Genomic DNA, 27,877 nt, shown 5'->3' with positions numbered 1-27,877 from the left:
CAGCTGTTAAGAAATCTGACTGCAGAGATTTGTGGTGCAGAGATACAGTCTCTACTCCTGGACCAGGAGCCTTGTGTTTAGGTCCATCCTGCTTCAGAGGTGTGTAATAATATCTCTGAACAGGTTGATTCGGGGAAAAAAAAAGTTAATAATTTTAAAAAAAGACTTCTGAGTGTAATTCCAGCAGTTCTTCCGAGGCGAAGTCATGGTTTTGTTTTTGGGACAGCTGGTGATGGTAATTCAGTGGGAGATAATCAGGCGTAAAATACGGCAGACGCTGGAATCTGGACTGAAAAGCAAAATTGCTGGCGATCACAGTAGGTCAGGCATAATCCATGAAGATAGAGCAAGCTAACATTGCAAGTCTTAATGATTCTTCATCAGTTTTCAGGAAACGATCAGGGTTTTGAACAGTGGTCAGATAGAATGAACAAAGACTGTCATTGATACCATTTGAACATTTTACAAATGTTGCACGTTGACAAGAACAGATTTGCTCAACCAGCATCCTAAAGCAATGCAACTTTTATAACAATTTTAGAACAGAGTTACCACAGCATTTATAATTAGCTATCAGGCATAAATATTGGGATGGGAAAATTGTTTTACACCTGTTTAAAAAGGTTTTGCTCTCAGAAATGGAGCTAAAAGGTCAACAGTCCTAATACTGATTATGGTTCATGACCAAAGATTAGGACAGAAGAAGGGAATAAATTGAGAGGTGATGTATTTAAAACTTGCACATTGCAGGGGAAGGGAGAGACATTCCACATTTTACAGAACATGAGAAAGAATGAGTTCAAGATGGCAGCATTGCAATGGAGTAGATTTCATTGTAGGATGTGGAGATGGGGGGAACAGTATTTGGAGTTTAAGATGAAAATGGAGGAATAATGGTAATATCAATATGAATGAAAAAGGAGCGACAGGAAAGGTGATGATTGAGCAGGCCCCTATCCTGAAACTGAGAAAGTAACAACAAACTTTAATGTTGAAAATTAGTGACTGTAGAGTTTCCACATAAATGTTCCTCACGTACCTTAAAGATGCTAAAGTGGGTAACCCAGATCTTTTTTCTTTCTTGGTCTTCAGAAGAATATGCTGGAAGAACCTACCAAGATACTAGGCTATTCAGGTCTGAGGCATCCTGACTGTATAGATAGCTGGGTTAACAAGGTGTAGAGCTGGATGAACACAGCAGGCCAGGCAGCATCAGAGGAGCAGGAAAGCCTGGGATGGAGGTGAGGGGGGAAGTGAAGGGGCAGGTGCACCACTTCTTGCGGTTGCAGGAAAAAGTGGTGGGGGTATGTGAAGCGGACGAAGGAGTCACGGAGAGAGCGGTCCCTCCGGAAGGCACATAAGGGTAGGGAGGGAAATATATCTTTGGTAGTGGGGTCAGATTGCAGGTGGCGGAAGTGGCGGAAAATGATGCGTTGAATCTGGAGGTTGATCGGGTGATTCGTGAGGACAAGGGGAATTCGATCTTTGTTGTTATTGCGGGGAGGGGGTGTGAGGGCTGAGGTGCAGGAAACGTGAGAGATGTGGTCGAGGGTGTTTTCGACCACTGTGGAGGAGAAATTGCGGTCCTTGAAAAACGAGGACATTTGGGATGTCCACGAGTGGAATGCCTCATCTTGGGAGCAGATGCGGCAGACGCAAAGGAATTGGGAATAGGGGATGGCATTCTTGCAGGAAGGTGGGTGAGAAGAGGTGTATTCTCGGAATGCCATCCCCTATTCCCAACTCCTTCGCGTCTGCCGCATCTGCTCCCAAGATGAGGCATTCCACTCGCGGACATCCCAAATGTCCTCGTTTTTCAAGGACCGCAATTTCTCCTCCACAGTGGTCGAAAACGCCCTCGACCATATGTCTCACGTTTCCCGCACCTCAGCCCTCACACCCCCTTCCAGCAATAACAACAAAGATAGAATTTTTCTTGTCCTCACATATCACCCCATCAACCTCCGGATTCAACGCATCATTCTCCGCCACTTTCGCCACCTGCAATCTGACCCCACAACCAAGGGTATATTTCCCTCCCCATCCTTATCTGCTTTCCGGAGGGACCGCTCTCTCCGCGACTCCCTCAGCCACTCCACATTCCCCACTAGCCCCACTAACCCCGGCACTTTTCCCTGCAACCGCAGGAGGTGCTACACCTGCCCCTACACCACCTCCTCCCCACGCACCCCACCCCCCATCCCAGGCCCCAAGAAAACCTTCCACATTAAACAGATGTTCACCTGCACATCCGCTAATGTGGTATATTGTATCTGCTGTTCCCGATGTGGCCTCCTCTACATGGGGAAACCAAGCGGAGGCTTGGAGACCACTTTGTGGAGCGCCTACGCTCGGTTCGTGACAAACGACAACACCTCCCAGTCATGAACCACTTCAACTCCCCCTCCCACTCCTTGGATGACGTGCCCATCCTGGGCCTCCTCCAGTGCCACAACGATGCCACCTGAAGGCTGGAGGAACAGCACTTCATATTCCGCTTGGGAACCCTGCAGCCCAATGGTCTCAATGTAGACTTCACAAGCTTCAAACTCTCCCCACCCCCGACCGCATCCCAAGACCAGCCCATTTCGTCCCCGCCTCCTTGACCTGTCCGTTTTTTCTCCGACATATCCACTCTCCCACCTCACTGACCAACTCCCACTCCCACTTCCTACCTCCTACCTACTAGCCTCATCCCCGCCTCCCTGACCTGTCCGTCTTCCCTCCCACCTACCCGCTCCTCCCTCCTCACTGACCAAACCCCATTGCAACTGCCTACGTACACACACCTTTACTGACTTCCACCCCGCCTCCTTGACCTGTCCGTCTTCTCTCCACCTATCTGCTCCACTATCCACCTTCTATCATCGCTTCCCCCTCTCTCTCTATTTATTTCAGAGCCCCCTTCCCCTCCCCCATTTCTGAAGAAGGGTCCAGACCGGAAACGTCAGCTTTCCTGCTCCTCTGATGCTGCCTGGCCTGCTGTGTTCATCCAGCTGTACACCTTGTTATTCTCAGACTCCAGCATCGGCAGTTCCTACTATCTCTGTATAGAAAGCTGTTGTGTAATGTTAATAAGGTAAAATATTTAACTCTTGTCACAAACAACAATTAACTTTTTGCTAATTTTCTAAATTTACAACATTTTAACAATGGTCAAATTACAAATGTAGCATAATATGCTTTTTAAACTCATTGTATTGTTATCTACATTTCCATGAAATTCTTACTGCACATTCTTGAGTGCCTTTTGAGCTGTTGTAGGAATGAGACACTTACCGCACTATTTGCTGTGTTCAATGGCTTGACTGATCTGTATTTAATTCTTTTATTGGTTCTTTGATCTTCAACATTATACTTGATTGATTAAGCCTGTGGATGAAGCCAAAGGGCTTTTTAAAAAAATGTGAGGGAATTCTGGAAAGATCTGAGGCTCAGATTTGAAACCGTGTATGTAGAAAATCCTGAGGGTTCTGTGATTTAAAGTATCGTAAATAAGACAATTGTAAATTAAAAATAATATGATTTCTGTACTTCTCTGAGATAAATCAGACATCTAAGATGTACAGAAAACTGGTGAACATATAACAGTCTTCACCTCTGGAGGTGCGATAAATTTAGAGTTTTGTTCAAATAAGAAAATTGAGGTACATCCTGCATTTACATATGGGTTTGCCTTGGTGTCTGTAGGAATTACAATTTAATTTCAAAATAATAGTGTACACAACCTGGGAGAAAAACAATGAGGACCGCTTTGGGAACACCTACGCTCGGTTCGCACTAAACAACTGCACCTCCCAGTCGCGAACCATTTCAAATCCCCCTCCCATTCCTCAGACGACATGTCCATCCTGGGCCTCCTGCAGTGCCACAACGATGCCACCCGAAGGTTGCAGGAACAGCAACTCATATTCCGCTTGGGAACCCTGCAGGCCAATGGTATCAATGTGGCCTTCACAGGCTTCAAACTCTCCCCTCCCCCTACCACATCCCAAAACCAGCCCAGCTCGTCCCTGCCTCCCTAACCTGTCCTTCCTCCCACCTATCCCCTCCTCCCACCTCAAGCCCCACCCCCCTCTCCTACCTACTAACCTCATCCCGCCCCCTTGACCTGTCCGTCCTCCCTGGACTGACCTATCTCCTCCCTAACTCCCCACCTACACCCACCTTTACTGGCTCCATCCCCGCCTCTTTGACCTGTCTGTCTCCTCTCCACCTATCTTCTCGTCTATCCATCTTCTATCCGCCTCCCACTCTCTCCCTATTTATTTCAGACTCCCCCTTCCCCTCCCCCATTTCTGAAGAATGGTCTAGGCCCGAAACGTCAGCCTTCCTGCTCCTCTGCTGCTCAGCCTGCTGGTTCATCCAGCTCTACACCTTGTTATCTCAGAAAAACAATGGAGACTGTTTAAAAAATAGTATTTTTCTTTTAAGAACATAAGAACTAGGAGCAGGAGTAGGCCGTCTGGCCCTTCGAGCCTGCTCCGCCATTCAATAAGATCATGGCTGATCCTTTCGTGGACTCAAATCCACTTACCCGCGTTCTCACCGTATCCCTTAATTCCTTTATTGTTCAAAAAAAATCTACCTTTTTTTTTTGAAAACATTTACTGAAGTAGCGTCAACTACTTCACTGGGCAAGGAATTCCATAGATTAACAACCCTCTGGGTGAAGAAATTCCTTCTCAGTTCGGTCCTAAAACAAACATATTCGTTTATTAGTTTCAAGAGTGCTGAAGATCATTTTTCTGACTGACAACAATTCATTTGGCATGGGAAGGTAATGTGACACAGGGATGGTGAATGAGTGACCAATGACTGGAGCCATTGACCAAGCTGGTTGAAAGCTGAAAGCAATGTAATGAAATGTCTAAATGATGAAACTTAATTTAGACACAGGACGTGTGGATCAGCTGCCTGTTACAGGATCTGCCAGCGTTTCATTATCATTTACAAAAATTGGACAAATTGAAGATCTAGTCCAATACCCTCCTATAGGAAATGGGCATTAACTATACTTTTGTTCAATTCTGTCAATTCTGAGTTAGGAAACTGTCAATTTGCATTAAGCAAGCATGTTTCACATGCTTGTTCCACGGACCTGTTTCTTGAATTGAGAGGTTTATTTTAGTTGGCAGTAAATGTAGTATATCGTAAGTGTTTGCTAAAAACAAAGGAAATAGGAGTAGGAGACAATCATATGGCCCATCAATCCTGCTCCCTCATGACCATGGCTGATTGTGGTTTCAATTCTACTTGCCCATCTTTGCCCTTGATCTCCTGACTGACCAGAAACCAGTCTGTCCCAGCCTTCAATATATTCAATAACAGTGCATTTGCAGTCCATAGTATTCCAAAGATTCACAACCCTTTGAGTGAAGAGATTTCTCCTTATCTCAATCTTAAATGGTTGGCCCTTTTTCCTGAAACTGTGCTTCTATCTTCAAGAGTACCCAACCAGGGGAGACATCATTTCAGTATCTATGCTGTCAGAGCCCTTTATGATCTTGAATATTCATATGAGATCATTCTTCGCTCACGTAAGCTCAAGCTAATATAGACCCAGTTTACTCAGCCTCTCTTAGAACAACTCTATCGTCCCAGGGGTCAACCTAATAAACTTTCACTATACTGCCTTCAATAGATGTATATCCTTTCTTAAACATGGAGATGAGAAGTACAGAACCAAACTGCTTTAGTGACTGTATGTATACATACAATTTATGAATAAAGTATATTTTTGAAATTTAAAAAATGAAAGTTCTACATTGTACTTCAATTGCAGTCTCACCAAAACCATATTCGAGTATAGCAAGACAACAAGGTGCAGAGCTGGATGAACACAGCAGGCCAAGCAGCATCATAGGAGCAGAAAGGCTGACGTTTCAGGCCTAGACCCTTCATCAGTATAGCAAGACTCTGTGACCTGAAGTCTGTGAAGCACAATTGAGGCAAATACATGGCTCACCAACATGGAATATATATTAAATGATGCCCTTTAGTGAAGTTCATGACCTTGAGTGAGGAACATAGAGTGCACAACTCGCCTGTATCAAACCGATTTGGTAAACTCTTGTCCAGTCAAATCAATTTCTTAAAAGAAGATTATTATATGAGTTCCTATTAAATGCACGTAGATTTCATTGTATTTACATTATATAGTTATATTTTGCTATAAGTTGAAGATGAGTCCCTTAATCTGTAATAACACCTAAGTTATTTTATCTATTCTGTTCTAAAACCTATGTATCTAGACCCTTTCACATGTACCTGGCAGATCAAAGCTGAATGCCTTAGCTGTCTCTTACTATCTACCTGGTTAAGCAGGTTTGGTAAACTGGTGAGCAGATATCTGGAACAGGGATGGAATATACTTTAGACGTAAAAGTCACCATAGCATGAAGATTTTTTGCTGCTCACTGCCAAGTGCATTCTTTTATTAAACGGTATCAAATACTTTTGTCTTCAAGGGGAAATAAATTAATCACATATATTCTGGAAGGAGGCATTAACTATGTAAGGCATCAAGCTTTTTTCAGATAACACAGTTTGTTTGAGTGCAGGGTGCTGCAAATAGAATATATCAGAACTCATTGCATCAAGCCAACAATCAATGTGAAGTGAAAAGATTTTGCAGTTACTCGATATTTCCATTATGTCTGACCATAGAATATAGAACTTGCAGGTGAAGGGTTATCAAAGAAAAAAATCAATGACATCACTGTGTTGCAGTTCATACAATCTGCAATTTTTGGGAAAAATAACACAGCCCTTGGAAAATCTAGAATAATTAGGCAACTGAAGTATTGAGAAACCTCTCAAAGTCGAAGTGTCTCGTAGTCTGTGTGTCTGAACAGCTGTTTGTGGGTCCTTGGTGTTGCCATCACCTCTGTTTGTACCTGAAAGACATGGGTTGTACCCAAAAGGGCCCATTTTCTGTGGAATGCTTTAAGTGGTATGCCCCATGGGATAGCAGTTCCTAACTCTATACTTGATGGGCCTCACACACAATGTGTGTTTTGCTACTTCGACAGGCAAATTTCTTCTTCATCCGCAGGAAAGTACTAAGTTGATACTTGCTCTCCTTCCAAGCATTTGTCCATGTGCAGTATGGTCCAGTTAAGGGCATTCTTCTTTCATGCACCTCTTGCCCACGGTCAACACGTCTGCATTAAAAGGCACTTTTTTCCCCTGTGCCCTTATGAACAATCAGTCCACTTTTTTGCCATCCCCCCACTGTCTCATTCTGCAGTGAACTGTAACCTTTTGGAACTACTGCCATTCCCTATTCATAAGTATATGATCTCTCTATCACAGCCTTTCAGCTATAGCCTATCCAATTTATGGGGAATGCTCGCGATTGCAAACTTGACAGTCACTCCGTAGAAATATTGGATAAGGTGAACCTACTTCAGGATTTAGCTTTATCCTGATTTTTCCACCTTGCTAAATGCAAAGTGAGTATTCTTTGCTCACAAACATCCCATGTTTTTTAGTCCTGATAATGTTTGACAACCTGATATGTTGTGAGTGTATTTGTTAATTTCCTTTCTCAATGGATAAACATCAAAGGGGTGCAATTTTTTTTCTGGGACAGAGTTACTGTGGTTCATTATTGATTTTTGAAAAGAGAAGGTTGGCCATTCAGTAAAGGAGCAGGCAAGGAACTTTATTTAGATCATTCATCTTCATCGAGGACTACTAAGAGAATTAACAAAGGATTGTACCCTTTTGATTATATTCCATCATCTTTATTCTTTACGTTGCGAGTCTGTAGAGTGAAGCTGAAGTAAGTGTCTATTACTTTTCAAAGTATAGCAAGTCATGATGATCTTGTGACTTAAATAGAGTAGTTGAGTTTCTTTTGTCATCTAGCTTTTTGGGCGATGAGATAGTGGACTGAATTTTACAAAAATCACCTAAACTTCTATTTCGGAGCATCTCACAGAGGGATTCTCTCAATGGGCTCAAGCAAGTTACCTCTCACAATTCGTTCTTACTCATTTTGTTATGAATGCACCAGGACCCTCAATGGAGCCAGTATCGCAATATCTTGTGCTCACCCATGGCAGAGAATGTTGGAACCTCCAGGATTCCCACCACTGATGCTCCGGTAAATCACTACAAGCCATGAAATAGACTAGCACAATGCACGCTGTGGAAGGAAAACAAAACCAAACACCTTGTACAGGTACATAGTAGGCAGAGATAACATTGGAATCAGAGGCTCATATTAGTAGCTATATTGCTCCTTTACATCATCACCTGTTTGATCATGTGTCTGTAGTTACAAGAATCAAGCTATACAGACCGCCAAACCTTAGCATCATACCGAGCTAGAACTCTATATAAAGGGAGTGCTACTCTTTCCCAATTGCCTAGCAGTAGTGTGACAACATCTCATTGTTCAATATGGGAGCATTACATGTTGCAAACCCTTTGAAGAGTTGAATGTGTTAAAAATTACTAAACAGCAGGAAACTGAAGAAAAAAATGCATGAAAATAAGCAGTAATTACTGCTAAAAATGGACTGGGGCTCCTTGAAATTTGAGCAACAACAAATTTAGTCATTGAATGATCCCTTCAGCCTGTTCAGATCTAGTGGAAGCAGAAATTGATTGAAACCTGCCTGGCTTGCTGTGCCTGATGCTGCGCTACTCTATCATGGTGAAGGTAATGCTCCTCCTAATCAATGTCCTTATTTGTCTCCTTGAAAGACTGGCTTGCTTCTCCGCTATTCAGCCTCCATCACATCCTCTCTACATTACTAAAAGCAAAATACAGCAAATAGACAACGGTATTACAATGGTAGAGATTGGAGCAGTGCAAGGTGCAGTACAGAGTGGAGAACTGTATTTTAAGCAGATCAGGGATGTGCCCTGTTGATGTAGTGACACTGGTGTGTGTCCGATGCCAATCTCCATAGCCAGTGGGTGGGCAGAGAGAGAATGTGTAGGTCATAAGATCAAACAGCTTCAATAGAATATGGGAAACACTGCTAGTTTCACTACTATGTAATTCTGCACTCTTTCCATTTAGATTCCATTTAGTACTGTGTGAATTTGGGTCCTGGCCAGTCATCACCTCGAAGCAAATTCAGGTCCTAACATAGGCTTGCTTTGAGGGTGGTGGCTTTGGTATTTAGTTGTGTGTAATATGCTTAGAGCAGTTTCCTACTGTAGCAGCCTTTTATCTTCTTGCGAAGTCTCTCCATTACAGAAACTAGGACTGTGTACCAGCCAATCCATAGTTTAACGGTTGATTTGATAGAGGTTTTCAGGCTATTAAGCAGAACTGATAGGTTCAACAAAGAAAACCAATTTCCATTGGCTAAGGATATAAAGTACAAAGTTTAGAACACTTCCACAAATGTCATCTGATGTAAGGTTAATTTTAAATTTAAATTGTGAAATTGTAAGATTATCGATAAACAAGCTATTTGCTTTGAGAGAACCAAGCTGTGACCATGCTGTAGATATGTGTATAGATTGTGTTTCTCTCATAGACTGAAACCTACATGTTTGTCCCTGTATGGATTCTGTACTCGCTAGGGTGTTAGATGTCCTGCACTATTGGCTGCAGAGTTTGGCTAGACCTCTCCTGCTGCGTCCGTTACACCTCTAGCGTGTTCTTAACTTATAACAAGTCTCTCTTATGCTGTGTTCCTATAAACCTTTATTTGTGCTACGATGGACTTTATACTGAAAGCTCTGTAATATGTTTCTCTGTTGCTTGTCCTCAAATTTTGATGACATTTTTTTTGCTCTGCTTAGTTAATTTCCCATTATGCTGCATTATTAAGGGATATGGGGCAAAGGTTGTTGTATAGAGTTGGGTCACAGGACAATCATGACCCTGTTTTTAATTCTTGATGGGTTAAATAACCAACTCCTGTTCCTCTAATCTTGTATAAACCTGACTCCACCTTTTGACTGTTTCAGTTATTACTGGAACATTGATGTTTGCAGCTCTCTCAGTCTTGCATTAAGATCCAGTAAGTTAAACACTGTCCCTTTGTCCGACTGGTCAGGAAAATAGTGCTCCACCATCAACTTGCAACAATACTTCTTTTCGATAAGTATGCACTGAGTTAGTTCCAGTTAGTTTAAAAACTAACCTAATATTTCGAAGTTATTCATCCACAGAGAAGAAAGAACTCACGTTTACAAAGTACCTCAACATGTTCTCAACATGTCCCAAAGCACATCCAATAAATTGCTTTTCAAATATATTTATAGCGTGAGCAAATGTTATTGCAATGTGATGGTGCAGCTTTTAAACACTGTAATTATTGTTACGGTGCATGCTATACCGAAGATTGAACAGAGAATAAGGATTTTTGCTATTCAATAAATGGGAACCATTCTTTGTACCTTTTTCCATGCAGTTCTTTATCTCAGATGATGCTCCAAAGAAAACAACAGCAGCCTATCCAAACCTTTTTGGAGCTAAAATTCAAATATTGAAATTAAGAGCAGGAGTAGACCACGTGGCTCCTCAACCCAGCCACACCATTCAGTAAGATCATGGTCGTAACTCCACTTCCCTGCCTAGCTCCAATACACTCTGATTCCCTTCTCAGTCGAGAATCTATGTAACTCTGCCTTTAAAATACTTGGCGACACTGCCTTCACTCCAGGAAACAGAGTTCCCCCACTGTCTGTCGTCTCAGAGGAAAAAAAAGTCCTACTTTCCATTGCTGGCAATATCCTCATATATCATGTCTGTACCCTTTCCAGAAGCTAGTTCATTATTTAAATTTGATGCCACTGTCAATCTGAAGCACTTTGAACAAAAGTCGGGTGGCGCGGTGGCACAGTAGTTAGCACTGCTGCCTCACAGCACCAGGGACCTGGGTTCAATTCCACCTTCGGGTGATTGTCTGTGTGAAGTTTGCACATTCTCCCCGTGTCTGCATGGGTTTGCTCTGGTTTCCTCCCACAGTCCGAAGATGTGCAGGCTAGGTGGATTGGCCATGCTAAATTACCCATAGTGAACAGGGATGTGTAGATTAGGTGGGTTATAGGGGAATGGGTTTGGGTGGGTGCTCTGAGGTTCAGTGTGGACTTGTTGGGCCAAAGGGCTTGTTTCTACACTGTAGGGATAAAAAATGAGTCTTTTCCAAACCGTTTTTGACGTGGTACTAATGTCGTGTGAATAATTAGCTAACATTATTGCCTGTCTGAAGTAGTGTGGGATCACACTCCATTTAATGTATTCTGAAGTAATAATTGAGACAGGTTATAAATAGAACATTGGATCTAAATCTCTATATTTTACCCGTTTCCTTGCAGTGTTTACATCAGTGAGCCTCTATCTTCTTCCAGAACGGCCAGCTACCCTGATGCTATACGACGATGTGGTGCAAATCCTATTGGGATCACCGGGTAAGTGAGGAAATGTGAACTGTCTATAACTGCACCGTGACAAAACGTTTGGCGATCGTGAGAAATCCAACTGCACACATTGTCATTGGCTTGCAAATAATCATTTCTGAATTTGAAGCTTGATTGAACAGATGGGAAAGAGACAATGAAATTCTCACCTCAAGCTATGTGCGTTGTCATTTGAATTTGGCCACATTTTCTTGGCAATGTAAGTGAGCATGGTTATCTGATGGTAATGTTATCTGAAATAGAAGTAGAAAAATGCTCAAAACTCTCAGCACATTCGCCCATGTGAAAGGACAGAAATGAAGTTCTGAGGGTAGAATTTAATGTGGGCAAAGAGATCTTGTATCCCGGTTATAAAGCCAGCCAGAAACCCATTATTGTGTACGTTGGGAAGGCCCATAGCACCAAGTGAGATTCTTAACTGGGCAGCAATAAGCCTTCCCTGTGACTTATGACTCCAGTGCTGAGATTCTGATGACATCTGCCAGCCAATCAGAATTGAATAGCGGTAATGGTGGGATGAGGACTTTAAAAGAACGTTAATTCGCCAAGTGCATTCAGCAGTTGGCATTGGCATGGTAAGGCTGTGCACTAATGTTCCTGCCTGGCAGTAATAAGGGCCTGACCACTAAATGCATATGGGAGGGCATTAAATTTACTCTTCAGATCAGTGGCATTTCATCAGAAATGAGAGATGTTCAAGATGAACAGAAGCAAACCACTGCAGACATTAGTAACGGACAGTTTTTACACTAGTGCTGAGTCAGTGAAAAAACAGACAAGCACAAAAGGGAAATAAAGTAGAGGGAAGAATGGTGAAATGACAAGATGGATTAATGTACAAGACAAGCAGGGGCGATAATGTGTCATGTGTAGAAACAAATAATGGGCCCAGTATTGCTGTAAATGGTTTCAGCAGAATAACAGCACAATCACAGTTCTTCATATGGTTGTTTCATATGATATCTATTGGATAACCCAGATGTAAAATCCTAAGGAGCAATGCAGCCATTCACAATTTCCTCAACCTCTGAATTCCTCTTGCTGTTTGATATGGTATTGGTACAGCATTCTGAAATGATGGGTATACATCAATGTGACATGTCCGTGTTCAAGGTATCCCTGGAGAGTAACCACTAGATCCTATTGCAATTCATAATTACAAGGATAAGAAAATATGAGCAATGTCGTTCATTCCATCTAGCTTGTTCTCAAGGGACAGTAAGGCTGACTTTTTTGAAAGGTACAGTAGTGTGTGTAAGATCATCTATTATATTTTACATCTTAACTGTGTAGTATTCCTCGGTCAGGATATACCAAGAAAAAGACGGAAGGATGTAGGCTTGGTAGAGGTGAGGGATAAATGTGGAACACTTGGTAATTTGAGCTATTCACTTGGCATGTGGCATTCTCGACTAGCCTTGATATGACAAGTTTCTTGAAATAAATTGCCTTCTGCATCTGCTTCTGGATCCTGCAAGCACTATAAACTGTGGACTGGATTTTAGAGCTCAGCTGAATAGCTAATCGGTTAGGCATCATGCACTAAACACAAAAAACCCCGAAGAACTGCAGATGCTGGAAATCAAAAACAAAAACAAACTGCTGTGAAAAACCAGCAGTTAATGAAACATTAACCCTGCCGTCTCTCCACAGATGCTGAGTTTTCCCAGCAATTTCTATTTTGTTTTGGTTAGGAGTCACATCAGGGTGGGGGAATGTAAATTGTAATGGTTAATGGGCCTGTCTCTTATGGATCTGCCCCTAACCCCCTCTGCAATAATATGTTACAGGAGGGGAACACTGGGTGGCTTGAATCCCCTCCGACTCTCTCACCCCAGCCTTAGGAAAGTCAGGTAACCAATTAATAACCAGGTAAAGGTCAAATTTCCACCAGTTACCCACAGTGGACAGAAATCCATGTCATATGTGAAGCACGACAGCTTTAAATATGTTTGCCGGTTGTGGACACGTGAGGGAATTCACACATTTCGGGGCTTCAATAGCCACCTTGCTAAGGGCATTCCTACTCTTAGAGTCATACAGCACAGGAATAGACCCTTCGTCACAATTCTTACATGCTGTCCATCATCCCAAACTAAACTAGTCCCACCTGCTTGTGCTTGGTCGTATCCCTCCAAATAGTTCTTATTCATGTATTTATCTAAAGGTCTTTTAAATGTTGTAAGTGTACCAGAATCCACAACTTCCCCTGGAACTTCATTCCATACATGACCCACTCTCTGTGTTTAAAAAAAAATTGCCCCCATGTCTCTCCTTTCACCTTAAAAATATGCCCCCTGGTCTTGAACTCCCCACTCTAGGGAAAAGACCTTTGCCATTCACCTTATCAATGTTCTCTGTGATCTTATAAACCTCGATAAGGTCACCCCTCAGCCTCCGAAGTTTTCTGGTGAAAAAAGGTCCCAGCCTATCCAGTGTCTCCTTAAAACTCAAACCCTCCATTTCCGGCAACATCTTAGCCAATCTGGACTCCAGCCTGACAATCTTGGGGGACTCCATCCCCTCAACTGTACCCCTACTAATCCCTACCAGCCTGGCCCCAGTGGTATTCCCCTTCAACCTCCATTACTTACCTCATTTAGCTCCTGGATGCTCAGTGTCCATCACTTGGTTCACAGCCATGGGCACCACTCCCAGTGAGACCAGAGAGATGCTGGCCATCCCATTGGCCGGCAGATCTATTAATGTTTCTCACAGATTTCTAGACTCTTCTCTGTTCATCAGTCCCACACCCCTCCCCCTCACCCCACCTTTCCCAAGGAGATCCCCTGCTAAAATTGGCCTCAAACTCCAATTCAGAGTCAAGGGGATCCAAATCAGATGGCACAAAGTCCACCATACCTGTTCTCATCAAAGTAGAAAATTCCATTTAACCCATCTTCATTTTCTTGTCTCTAATATGGCTGTACCTGTCAGTAAAAACAAGATTTAGTTATGGTACTTTTTGTTTTCCACAAGAGAACTGTCTGCATTAGGATGGGGCATTCCATTCTATAAAAGAGCTTTAGCTAAACAAATTCAAATCAGCAGTGTCAATTCTACATAAAGCTGTCAGGAGCTCCTCATCTTGAATGTACAAATTTGTCTCATCAATAAAACACATCAAAGTGCTGCTGAATGAACATACACTGAGCCTTCATTCAACTGTACAGTAATTTTAGGTACAGAGGCAGTAGTTCATATGTGTCATCAAAAAAACATATATAGGATTTCCTTAAACCTATATTTCCAGTCCCCTTGCAATAAAATGGATCGTTCTTCAAGTTAATTACTACACTTGCATGTTAACTTTTGGTAATTCATGTACGAGAACTGCAAGGATTTCACTGAAAAAAAAATCCACTTTTCCACTCTATCACGTTTCCCTATTTCTTTCTCTGCCACTTTTTTGTCCATTCATTTGACTGATCGATCTTTCTTTGTGGTCTCTTCACAATTCTCTTTCCCATCTGGCTTTGTATTATCAATAAACCTGGATATATTATACTGATCCTTCATTTGATGCCATTCATATAGACTATAAATAAAGTGACCCAAGCTTTTCCCTTCCAATCTAAAAATGACGCATTTATTCCTCCTCTTTCGGAGGAAGTCCAACAGCTCGATTTTTTTTTTTCTCTGTTATCCTATCCAGCTTAATTGGCCCTAACACACAAGCTTTCACTTGTGAGTCATCTTTCTGCTGTACTCCTTATGCCACTTAAAAATACTCCAAAGTCTTGGAAATTGCAGATTTTGGAAATTAGTTCTCTTTCACCTGAAACAAAAACAGAAATTGCTGGAAAATCTCAGCAGGTCTGACAGCATCTGTGAAGAGAAATTGGAGTTGAATGTTTTGGGTTCAGGGAGCCTTCCTCAATTTCTGTTTTAGTTTCTGACTTCCAGCATCCGCAATTCTTTTGATTCTCTCTTTCATCTGACTTTCCCTTAAACCCATCTAACATAATTCTAGTTTAAACAGCACCAAACACAGAAAATTGAAAAGATAGAGGCTGTTAGCTTTGGCACCTCATTTGGAATTTTGGTTTACTTTCACATCCCCTCAAGCTGCCACTGGCCATTTATTTTGAAGCATTGCGGGTATAACTCAAATATAAATTGCATATTTACGTGACAGTTGTCCCTGGATTAGGATATCATATCGCTGTGTGAAGAAGGGACATAAACATGATCCTAATTAAAATTATAAAAGCCATCCCTTACTCTGAGATGATATCCTTTGGTCCTAGACTCTCCCTGTAGGACAACAACCCTCTGCATCTACCCTGTCAATCCCCCTAAGAATCTTGGCTTTCAATCAAGGTCTCCTCTCATTCCTCTCAACTCCAATAAGGACAAACCAAACCTATTTATTTTATTTCTAATCAACCTGTTCAGAGATATTATTAAACACCTCTGGAGCAGGTGGGACTTGAGCACTACTCAACCTCTCCTCAGAAGAAAATCTCTCCATATCCAGAATCAACTTAGTGGCTCCTAACTTCGTGAATCTTTTCTGGACTGTCTCCAATGCTAAGTATATCTTCCATTAGATAAGGGAACCAAAACTGTTCAGAGTATTCTTTGTATAGTATAACTAGTGCCTTGTCTAGTTTTAGCAAGACTTTCTTATTTTTATACTGCATTTACTTTGAAATAAAGGCTAACAGTTTACTTGTCTTCGTTACTACCCACTCAACTTGGATCCTAGCTTTTTGTGATTCATGCACGAGGACTGCAAGTCCCTATATGCTGCAGCTTTCTGAAGTCTTACCCCATTTAAACAATGTTCAGTTTTCCTAGTCTTTCTGACAAAGTGCATTACCTCACATTTTCCTACATTATATTCCATCTGCCAACATTTTGCACACTCGTTTAAGCAGTCTGTATCCCTCTGCAGACTCCTTATATCATCCTCATTGCTAGCCTTCCAACCTATTTTTATATCACCCGCAAACCTGGTGGCAGTACATTCACTTCTTCCATCCAAATCATTAAATATGTTACATGTAATTGCAGCCCCAGCACTGTTCTTTGTGTCATAGAATCATTGAGTCATACAGTCCTACGGCATGGAAACAGACCCTTCAGTCCAACTAAGTCCCTTCAGTCCATGCCAACCACGTTTCCGAGCTAAACTAGTCCCACTTGCCTGTGCTTGGCTCATATGCCTCCAAACCTTTCCTAGTTATGAACTTATCAAATGTTTCTTTTAAATGTTGTGACTGTATGTGCATCCACCATTTTCTTTGGCTGTTCATTCCACACACGACCCACTCACTGTGTTTTAAAAAAAAAAGTTGGCCCTTATGTTCTTTCTAAATCTTTCTCCTCTCACTTAAGAATATGCCCCTAGTTTTGAACACCCCCACATTAGGGAAAAGTCCATTGTCATTCACCTTATCTGTGCACCTCATGATTTTATAAACTTAGAAGGTCACCACTCAATTTTCTATGCTCCAGTGAAAAAAGTCCCAACCTATCCAGCCTAGTTTTGTAACTGAAACCTCCATTCCTGGCAACATCCTGATGAATCTTAAATCTAGTACTAGAATGACCCCATGGCTATGAAAATGCATACTTTGATCATCGTTGATGTTGAGTTATCTAATTTCCAGCATTAAAGTGGCTGCACTGTACAATTAATCTGAATTCCTGGCTGGAGAGGAGCGAAAGCTGTTGGGGATCCTATGTGAGATAACAAGGTGTGGAGCTGGAGGAACACAGCAGGTCAGGCAGCATCAGAGGGGCAGGAAAGCTGATGTTTCGTGTCGGGACCTGGGTCCTGACCCAAAACGTCAGCTTTCCTGCTCCTCTGATGCTGCCTAGCTTGCTGTGTTCCTCCAGCTCCACGCTGTGTTACCTTTGACTCCAGCATCAGCAGTTCTTACTATCTGAGGGATCCTATGTGTATGTGTTTGGACTCATACAGGTTTAGCTACAAAGCTCAACACCCTATGGTGATTGACATTGGTGATATAGCTTCCTGGACGAATTGGAGGGGGTGAACACAGGAATAAGAGCAAATCATTTAGCTCCTTGAGTCAGATCTGCCACTCATTAGACCATAGCTGAGTGTCTCAACACCACCTACCCACCTTTGCTTTGTAAGTCTGAATATGCATTCCTCACAAAAATCAATCCATCTCAACTACCAAGTTTGAATGGATCAAGTCCTTTTGGAGAAAAGAGTTCAAATTTTCACGAATCTTGTTTTGAAGAATTATTTCACCCTGAACAACTGAGCTTAAAATGTTATGGTCCTTTATTCTAGGCTCCCCAGTCAGCAGAAATCATTTCTTTCGAACATCTCTGTTCAACTCCTTTTGATCAGTTTAAAAAGCTCAGTTATATCACCCAGTGTAACTCTAACCTGTTGCTCCATTCAGGATAACAGGAGTGAAATGGGGAAAAGCTGAAGTTTGCCAACTACCTGGAACATGCCAATGTAAAACAATGACATGATTGTATTGATGTTACTTGCAAGTGGGAGGAGAGAGCAGCATGTCCTTGAATGACGCAAAATTGTTAAATGATTACAGATGATTGCTGTTTCCGAGAATTGTTGCCCTTTTCGTGGGTTGCCGCCATTGTAGAGGAGGAGGTTGGAAGGGAGCGGTGGGTGCAGTATTGTCTACGAGACAAATGACACAAGACAAAGCAGGCAAACAAAAGTGCCTGAGGCGACTTGATGTGAGTGTCTCCCTGCATATAAGACCTGATGTGCTGGGGGCACACCGGGAATGTGCGGTTGGGGAAAGAAGTATGCACAACAGCATGAAGCTTTCTGTTATCAGGCCATCATGACTGACTAAAGCTAGAGCACAGATGCTGCAATTCAATGGGTTGTTCAGAAAAAGGTTTTTAATTGCAGTCTGTCTGACTCTGTCTGGACCGAGTTGAGAGCAGAGAGTCTTGACTGTGACTCATTGTCTATGTAATCTCTCTCTCGAGCAGTGTCAGGGATAGGTTCTGCCATAAAAAATCAATATCAAAGATGCAGCTCAAACACAAAGAGAAAAAGGAATAATGAAGTTTTGTTTGGAAGAAAAGCTCTGCATAATATAACTGGCTCAACTTTCTCTTTCTGAAACAGGACTTTGCAGCTGTAGGAACCCAGCTGTGATCAAACTGGTAGATTCCTGATATCATGAATTACCTCTTTGCTGTATTAAGTCAGGGAAATGAATGGCATTGTGATAATCACAACTATGGCCCTGTAATCTAGAGAGGCAAGCTAATGTGCTAAGGACACGGGTTCAAATGGCACCTAGTGGAGTTTAAATTCAATTAATTTGTCCCAGAAAAATCTGGAAGAAAGGCTATCTTCAGTAATAGTGAAATCCTCACTGACTGTCACAAAAAGTCTCATCACCCATGTCCTTTAGAGAAATAATTTTTCCATCCTTCCTTCCTGACCCCAGATCTACAGCAATGTGGCTGGCACTTAACTGCCTTCAAATGCAAAGATTAAAAAATAGTTGACCCCAAAATTAAGGAGAATATTAGTTATGGAGCAAAATAAGATTACTTGAAAATAATTAGAAGGTAGTGGCTTCACTAAGGTTAAAGATGCCATTAAAGAAAAAGCAGGGACAAAACAATGTAAAATTAATACCTGAACCATGAGTGATATTGCAGTCACTGCCTTGTTGCCAGTTTTGCTTGTATGTATATGGGTTATTTTTTGTTCTTTGTTAAGGAATTGGATACTTTACGCTTCAAGTAGTTCCAGTGTCTGCATCAAAACGTATTTTAGATTAGAAATAGCCTAGCCAAATGCGGACTAGGACTTTTCCTGATATATTGATCTGGACTTATGAGGAACAATCTCAATTTGCAGATGGCACAAAGCTTGGAAATATTGTGAACTTGTGAGAAGGATTGTGATAATATTTAAGATGACATTGACTAGCTGATGTGACAAGTGACAGATGAAATACAATTCAGGGAAGTGTGAAGTTGCACACAGGAGGTAATATTATAAAAAATGGATACAATTCTAAAGAAAGTGCAATGTCATAGGGATCAGGTCATTGAAGGAGGTGTTAGGATGAGATAGAAGTAATGAAGCATTGGAATCCTGGACTTTAAGAAGAGAGATATAGAGCATAAAAGCCATGATATGAAGATATACTTGTGTAAAACATTTGTTCAGTTTCAAATGGGGGTATTGTGTCCAGTTCTGGGAGCCACACTTAAGGGAAGATATGAAGCTGGCAAAGAGGGTCAGAAAAGTTTCAATACAATACTACCAGGAATGAGGAACATCAGTCACATTGATAGATTGGAGAAGCCAGAGTTGTTCTACTTTTGAGTAGAGAAGGTCGAGAGGAGATTTGATGAAGGTATTGAAAATGTGATCTGGACACAATGGGCAAGGAGAAACTATTTCCCTTGGTGGAAGGGTCAAGATCCAGAGGAGTCTGATTTAAGGTGATTATCAGCAGAAACAAAGCTGACATGAGGAAAAGGTTTTTAACACTGTGAATGCGTCAGATCTGGGATACCCCTGCTCAAGAGGCAGATTTCATAGAGACCTCCAAATGAGAACTGGGCAATTATCTGAAAAGAAAACATTCACAGAGCTACAAGGATAGAGGGTCAGGAGTAAGACTAGATGGCTTGCTCTTCCAGAAAGCAATCACATTATTACAGGCCAAATGGCATCTTTCTGTGGTTTTACCATGCTACGATTCCTTGATCTGTCCCAACAGCTACACGCACTGATAGAATAAGGAGGAGGGCTGAAGTAGAGTGGCATACTGGTTTGGCACACTGGTAATCTCAGCAAATAGTTACCTTTTACCACTGGCTGTGGCTTCTCATTGTGTTAGCCTGACTCACTTCACTGCTGCTGTTCCACTTTATTGACACTGGATTTGTGGAGTTGGGGACATGGCAAGTCGAGCCTGTTGTATTTAACCTGGGTCAGAGTTACACTGGCCTGGATCTCACTCTCATGAGCTAATGTGAGCTTTCGTTCTCCTCACTGACCCCATGTTGGCAGCTCTTGTAGAGTTAAAATCACATTTAGGAACAGACCTTTTGTACAGAACTTCCCTCTTCCCTGATATGAATTTCCACATCATTGCACCATGGATGATTACTTGTGTACATTGCATTTTCTTTCAAATTATGACAGCATGACAAATCCTCTGCAAAATACGTCTAAGCATCAACTGTAAAGCATAAAAGGTGGAAAAGAAAATAGCAGCAGCATAATCTCCTTTGATAATATATTGGAATAAATGCTGGCTCAATGAGTTACTAGGATCAGATGATATTGTCCACTCAGTTTATTACCATCACTTGACCTCAGATTAGTTTTCTATCTGAAAGACATCAGCGCTGTCTGTGTTCAGGGCTTTCATTTGCTTGTTGTTGTTAGTTATATTTCTTTTTGTATTGTGTGTGGCTTTGCCTCACAGAATGGAGCTTTATGACTCTATTTCCCAACTTAGGGAGTTTATGATGTAAAACACCACAGATGGGGTTTTATGATGCAGTACCACACAGAGAATGTGCTGGATGGTTTCTTGTTTCCAGATGGAGGATTACAGGATGTGACCAGATTAGGGGCACTTGCGTAAAGAAAAATGACCTCGAGTGTAGATTTGCAGTTCAGATAAAGACAGTCCCCATAAATAAAGTAATAAATCCGTAGCATAAACAAAATGGACAATGGGGATGAGGGGAAATTTGTATTGTGTATCACGACATGAGGAAACTTTAGTTTTTGCAGGACACAAAGATGTAATCTTGGGAATTACATATATATTCCACAATCCCAGGAGGGAAGTGCAACCTGAGTATTTAAACCTACCATTTTGTTTCCTACCTTTGATCTCTTTAACTCACATATGATTACCCTGCTGAGAATGTTATATTGTGGAACTGTAACGTATAAAATTTCTTTTCATGTTCCCACTGATTTGCTTGAATGTCAAGTCGCTTCGTTACTCAAATGTTCAAGTTCATTCAAAAAGCATTAAAGGGTGCAACGGGCCCTTTAAAACTACTAAGTCGATAAGATAGAGAATGTAAACACACACAGGACTGATTTTCCTGGGTGTCAAATACTAGGCTGCTAAAGCTCAGGAGCTGCTTGTGGTCCAAATCTGTAGGTAAACACCTTCACTCTAAGACTTCTGTGATATGTTTTTAAGCAGTGCATCACAAGCAGGGGGGTGCAATTTTATGTTCTCTGCTGTGGTGAGTTTAACGTTCATGGAGCCAGAAGTGGCATTCAAAAAGGCTGGAAGTTGATGAATGAAGACCTGATCACCGTCCCCGCATCACCCCAAATAATTCTGATTAATGCCCACTTCATCAACTCATTCAGCCACTACTGACGCCCCCCCCCCCCCCCCAGTTCTGGGTGGAGAACCCACTATGCTGGGAGATCAACAGGCAAGCTCTGGCCGGGTTGGTCGTGGGCTCTTTGGTGGGCGGTGGGCTTCCCCATTCCAAGGTAATCAATGCCTGATTGATGGACCTAGCATTGTGAAGAGTACCCACTATGAACCAATCCCTCTGTCCTTGCTGCCCATCTTGTGACCTCGCCCCCAACCCCAATGTCAATACTAACCTGTGGTCTCGTGCTGATACTTGGCCTCTCATGGGTGTCATACCACTAACAGCCACTGCCTCACAGGGGCACTGCTGCCCAATGGAGCTGCCAACGTCTGATTAAATACCAATTTACAGAATGATGACAAGTCTAGATTGGCATGATAGAAGCCATTGACATTTGAACTACATCACTATATTTTGGCATCTCGATATACTACTATCTGTATTCATTGAAATTAGGAACTGAGCAATGTGTACAGTGAAGCTCAGTTTTGATGACACCATATGTGTTCAAATTGATGGCTTTTCCATCAGATATTTTGTAGGTCCAGTGCTTGCTAACATTTTCATCCTTTTCCATGAAAGTAATAAGGCCTCTTTCCATTTGCATATTTCTGACACATCTTTGAATCTGCAGCTGTGTATAAGAATCTCCTCACATGATGTAATATGCTCCATTCTGCACTTACATTCAGTTTTGTGATGGAGCAGTGTAACTTGCAGCCAATACTCACCATGCTTGTTGAGAAATCTATGAGTGGGGTTTTTCTGTAACTGTCTATTGTACTATAAGCTTACATTCACTGATCAGTATTGCTCCATGGGCTTTAAGAATGGCCTTAATAGCAATCTGGTAAAGATGCCCTTAGCCATTTGCCCAGCTTGCAAGTCTGTTGCAGAAGTAGAGCTCTTCAAAGCTATCCTGCTGAGCAGTAGCGTTCCTAATCAGATCATTGTTTACTATTGGAAGGATGTTGTTAAACTAGAAAGGGTACAGAAAAAAATTACAAGGATGTTGCCTGGACTGGAGGGTTTGAGTTATTGGGAGACGCTGAATAGGCTTGGGCTTTTTGCCATGGAGCGGAGGTTGAGCGTTGACCTTTGTAGAGATTTATAAAATCATTCGAGGCATGGATAGGGTCAATAGCCAAGGTCTTTTGCCTCAGGTAGGGGAATCCAAAAGTAGAGGGCACAGGTTTAATGTGAGAGAGGAAAGATTTAAAAGGGACATGAGGGGCAACTTCTTTCCTTAGGAGGTGGTGCGTATGTAGAATGAACTGCCAGAGGAAGTGGTAGATGCAGGTACAGTTACAACATTAAAAGATATTCGGACGGATACATGGATAGGGAAGGTTTAGAGGGATATGGGGCAAATGGGAGTAGTTCACTTTGAGAAATTTGGTCAGCATGGATGAGTTGGACCAAAGGATCTGTTTTAGTGCTGTACGACACTATGACTGTATAACTCTGACTTGTATCTCAAACTCTTGCAAAGGTGCCACAGGCACTATTTTTGGTCTCGGTGCTTGGTTTACCTCAATTTACCCTGGAAAGTTAACAGCTGTCATAAACGTTTCTTTCTATTGCAGCCTGAGGTCAGTTCACTCAGTATAACCCATTAATGTCCAGCTCAGTATGAGCTCAGTCCTACACATCAGCACACTTGTATCCACTGAAATATCAGTGCTTTTGTTGTTATAATAAGAAAATTAAGAAAACCTCTTTTTATTAATTGTTAACATGGGCCTGCTCTAGTAACGAAAACAGAAGTTGCTGGAAAAGCTCAGCAGGTCTGGCAGCATCTGTGAAAAGAAATCAGAGTTAACATTTCAGGTCCGATGACCCTTCCTGCCTCTAGTAGGGCTGGTATTGCTTGGCAAACTTTAGAAAATGGTGGTGTGTCTCCTTCTTGAATCACTGCCAGTGGGTTTCCGTCCTATAGTAGTGGTCAGTTAAATATTGAACAGTGTTATTGTAAAACTGGAATCACATATAGGTCAGACCAGGTAAGGATAGCAGGGTTCCTGCTCAAGAGGATATGATTGAACCATTTGGCTTGTTATGATAATCTGACAATTTTTTTTGTCGTTTACCTTTTACTCAGTGAAACTTTTGGAGACTATGAGGGAAACAGCAATTGTTGAAGTAAGTTCAATCTCCTTCGCTTCACTTTTTGTGCCATTCCATCAAAATTTGTATCAGCCCTTAAGTTTATAATCTGAGAAGAACTTTTGGACTTCAAGAACAGTGTGAAAAGTAACCCTATCAGGACATGTCATGTGTCAGCTATGGGTGCACAGTCCTGACATGAGAGAGAATGCAGTACTGTCAGAACAATTATCCACTTTCTTCCTTTGTCACTAGAAATAAAATCTGCTGTTGATTCAGCAGGAGAAAGCTGGCTGAAAAAGTTGCTCTTAAAGAGCAATTGGGATTTTAAGAAAAGGACAAGATACTGAATGACCGTGGGCTACAGTTGTTTTGCTAAATTTAAACACAGCAAAGTAGCTTCCCTTGAACATTTAAATCAGAAGAAGTGAAATTTCCAGTTGTAGAACGAGTATTACACCCAAAATCCAGGTCATGCATTGTAGTATAGCTCTGGTCTCTTGGTGTTGTATTGAAGCGTGTCTTTTGAGCTTTCACAATGCTAGGGCAAGTAGTTGGGTTCAGTTTGCTGTTTCCACATAAGCAGTGTGTTCAGTCTGTGGGGACCTGTATGATTTCAGAATCTTGGGATAGATGAAAATAACAAAATGATGGTCTAAGTCTAATCAATATCACCTCCAAGCAATGAACAGATCTTGGAATAAAGCTGCGTGTAAGAAAATGCTTCTGGTTTTTTTTTGCTTATAGCAAAATGGTCCTTGTTTAATTGTCTTTCTTATTGGTTGAGGAAAATCACTGTGAATGGATAAGCGATTAAGGTGTTAGACTGACGATATTGTTGCAAGGTTAGATGGTGATGCAAAGATAGAGAGGAGAGTAAGTTATGAAGAGGATACGAAGAACCTGCAGAAAGCTATAGGTAGGCTAAGTGTGTGGGCAGAAAACAAGTGGTAGTTTGTGTATAATGTGGAAAAAGATGGCACTGTCCACTTTAGCTGGAAAAGAAGTAGAGTACTATTTTAAATGGAGAAAACCTGCAGACAAATGTGGAGCGGATGGATCCAGGTGCCCTTGTACATTAATCATTGAAAGTTAGCATGTAAGTAGAACACATAATTGGTGAGGTAAATAGAATATTGGTCATAAGATGGAAAGAGTATAAAATAGTAGGGAATAATATACTCCAGTATCTTGCTGTAAATGTACAGGGCATCAGTGAGACCATAAGAGCACTTTATGCAATTTTGGACTATTTGCTTAAAGAGGAACATGTTTCCATTGGAAGCAGTCCAGAGGAGATTCATTCGGCTGGTTCCTGGGATGAATGCTTTATCTTTAGAAAAAAGCTCGAGTTGTTTGAGCCTGTAATCATTGGAGTTGAGAAGAATGATCTTATTGAAGCCTGAGATTCTATGAGGGCTTGACAAAGTAAACGATGAGAGGATGTTATTTCTCATCGATGAATCGAAATCTAGGGTATACAGTTTCAAAATAAGGGATCTCCCACTTAACATGAAAATGGGAAAGAATTTGTTCTCAAAGACTTAGTTTTTGGAATTCTATTTCATAGAGGCTAGTGGAGGCTGGGGCAAGGAGCTCTGGCTAGGCCAGCATTTATTGCTGATCCCTAAATGTGTTTGCAAAGGTAGTGGTGAACTACCTTCTTGAAGTGTTGCTGTCGTTGAAGTGTAGGGCGACCCACAAACACGTGATAGGATGGGAATTCCAGGATTTTGACCCAGCGACCCTGAAGGAAGAGCGATATAGTTGCAAATCAGGATGGTGTGTAGCGTGGAGGGGAACTTGGAGGTAGTGGTATTCCCATATTTCTGCTGCCCTTGTCCTAGATGGTAGAGATTCTGGGTTTGGAAGACAGTGTTGGAGGAGCACTTGGTGAGTAACTGCAATGCATCTTGTTGATGGTACACCTTGTTGTCACTGTGCTTTGTTGGTGAAGGGAATAAATGTTGAAGGTTGTAGATGGGGTACGACTTACGCAATCTGCTTTGTCCTGACTGGTGTCAGGAATCTTGAGTGTTGTCAGAGCTATTCTCATACAAAGAAGTGGGGAATATTCTATCACAGTCCTGACTTTTGCTTTGTAAAGATTGGACAGCCATGAGGGAGACAGAAGATAGGATACTCACCACAGAATTCCTACCCCCTGATCTGCTGTTGTAGCTGTAAGATATATATATTGATGGTTAGATTCTTTCTTGTTTGAGTTGACCATAGACTGGCACATGTGTTGCATGAAATATAATTGCTGCTTATCATTCCAGGTTGTCCAGGTCTTGCTGTAGATAGATATGGACTGTTTCAGTATGTGAGACTTGGAATGGTGCTGACCATTGTACAATCATCGGCAAACGTGTCCACATTTGACTTTTAGGTTTAGGGAAGGTCTTTGAAGCAGCTGAAGATTGTTGGGCCAAGAACAGTACCTTGAATGACTTCTGCAGAGATATCTTTGAACTCCGCTTATTGACCTACGGCAACCACAACCAGCTTCCTTTCTGCTGAATATGACTTCAGCCATCAGATTCCCTGGCTCCTATTAACTTGAACCTTGCTAATGTGCTTTAATGTCACTCTCTAGATAGGTTCTGATTGATGTAAAGGGCTGTCACTTCTGGAATTCAGCTCTTTTGTCTATAAGACCACAAGATACAGGAGCAGAATTTGGACCATCAAGTCTGGTCCACTATTCGATCCTGGTTGATATGTTTCTGAACCCCACTCTCTTGCCTTCTCCCCATTACCCTTGATCCCCTTACTAATCAAGAACCTGTCCATCTCTGTCCTAAATACAGTCAATGACTTTGTCTCCACAGACCTCTTGTGGAAAAGAGTTCCGTAGAGTCACCACCCTCTGAAAGAAACTCCTTCTTGTCTCAGATTCTAAAGGGTGGAATGTCTACGCGATGGCTTTTTGGAGCAGCTTGTGGTGGAGCCCACAAGGGAACAGGCAATACTGGATTTAGTGTTGTGCAATGAGGCAGACTTGATAAGGGAGCTTAAGGTGAAGGAGCCCTTAGGAGGCAGTGACCATAATATGATAGAATTTACTCTGCAATTGGAGAGGGAGAAGTTGGCATCGGATGTAACTGTATTACAGCTGAATAAAGGCAACTACAGAGGCATGAGGGAGGAGCTGGGCAGAATTGACTGGAAGAGGAGCCTAGCAGGAAAGACAGTGGAACAGCAATGGCAGGAGTTTCTGGGAGTAATTTGGGAAACACAGCAAAAATTCATCCCTAGGAAAAAGGAAAAAGAAGCTTACTAAAGGGAGGATGAGGCAACCATGGCTGAGAAGGGAAGTCTGGGACAGCGCAAAAAAAAACATATAATGTGGCAAAGGACAGTGGGAAGCCAGAGGATTGGGAAGCTTACAAAGACCAACAGATAACAACCAAAAAAGAAATAAGGGGGGAGAAGATTAAATATGAGGCTATGGTAGCATGTAATATAAAAGAAGATTGCAAGAGTTTCTTTAGATATATAAACGGCAAAAGAGAGGCAAAAATGAACGTTGGGATGCTGGAAAATAAAGCTGGAGAATTAGTAACGCGGAACAAAGATATGGCAGAGGAACCGAACATGTACTTTGCATCAGTCTTTACACCTGGGTAATTTTCTATCTTGTTAGGTTAATGCCAGTGTTGCTGGCACAGTTTGGCTAGGGGTGCAGCAGGTTCTGGGGCACACATCTTCAGTACTATTGCTGGAATGTTGTCAGGCCAGTCCCCTACCCAGAATATGTTCTGCAACCTTGCCACCCTCGTGTTAGCCTAATGTTATTATCACTGGATTGTAAACCCAGAGACTCAGGTAATGTTGTGGGGATCCGGGTTCAAATTCTGCCATGGCAGATGATGGAATTTGAATTCAATAAATATCTGGAATTAAAGAGTCTAATGATGACCATGAATCCATTCAGAGATAGTAGGAACTGCAGATGCTGGTGAATCCGAGACAACAAGGTGCAGAGCTGGATGAACACAGCAGGCCAAGC

General features: G+C 41.9%; 1 protein-coding gene across 1 annotated transcript in view; it reads left to right on the top strand.

The window, feature by feature from the left end:
• LOC125486548 (protein FAM171A2-like) overlaps window positions 1-19,161 on the top strand; it is a 158,889-nt gene extending 139,728 nt beyond the window's left edge. The window contains exons 3-4 of the mRNA XM_048614396.1: window positions 11,296-11,388; window positions 19,100-19,161. Coding sequence (XP_048470353.1) covers window positions 11,296-11,388; window positions 19,100-19,161 — 155 coding nt within the window. The remainder of the gene's footprint in view (window positions 1-11,295; window positions 11,389-19,099) is intronic.
• Window positions 19,162-27,877: the final 8,716 nt, after the last annotated feature.

The sequence above is a fragment of the Rhincodon typus genome, chromosome 30 (genome assembly GCF_021869965.1).
Source record: "Rhincodon typus isolate 14 chromosome 30, sRhiTyp1.1, whole genome shotgun sequence".
Classification (NCBI taxonomy): Eukaryota; Metazoa; Chordata; class Chondrichthyes; order Orectolobiformes; family Rhincodontidae; genus Rhincodon; species Rhincodon typus.
This window is presented reverse-complemented; position numbering and strand designations above follow the sequence as displayed.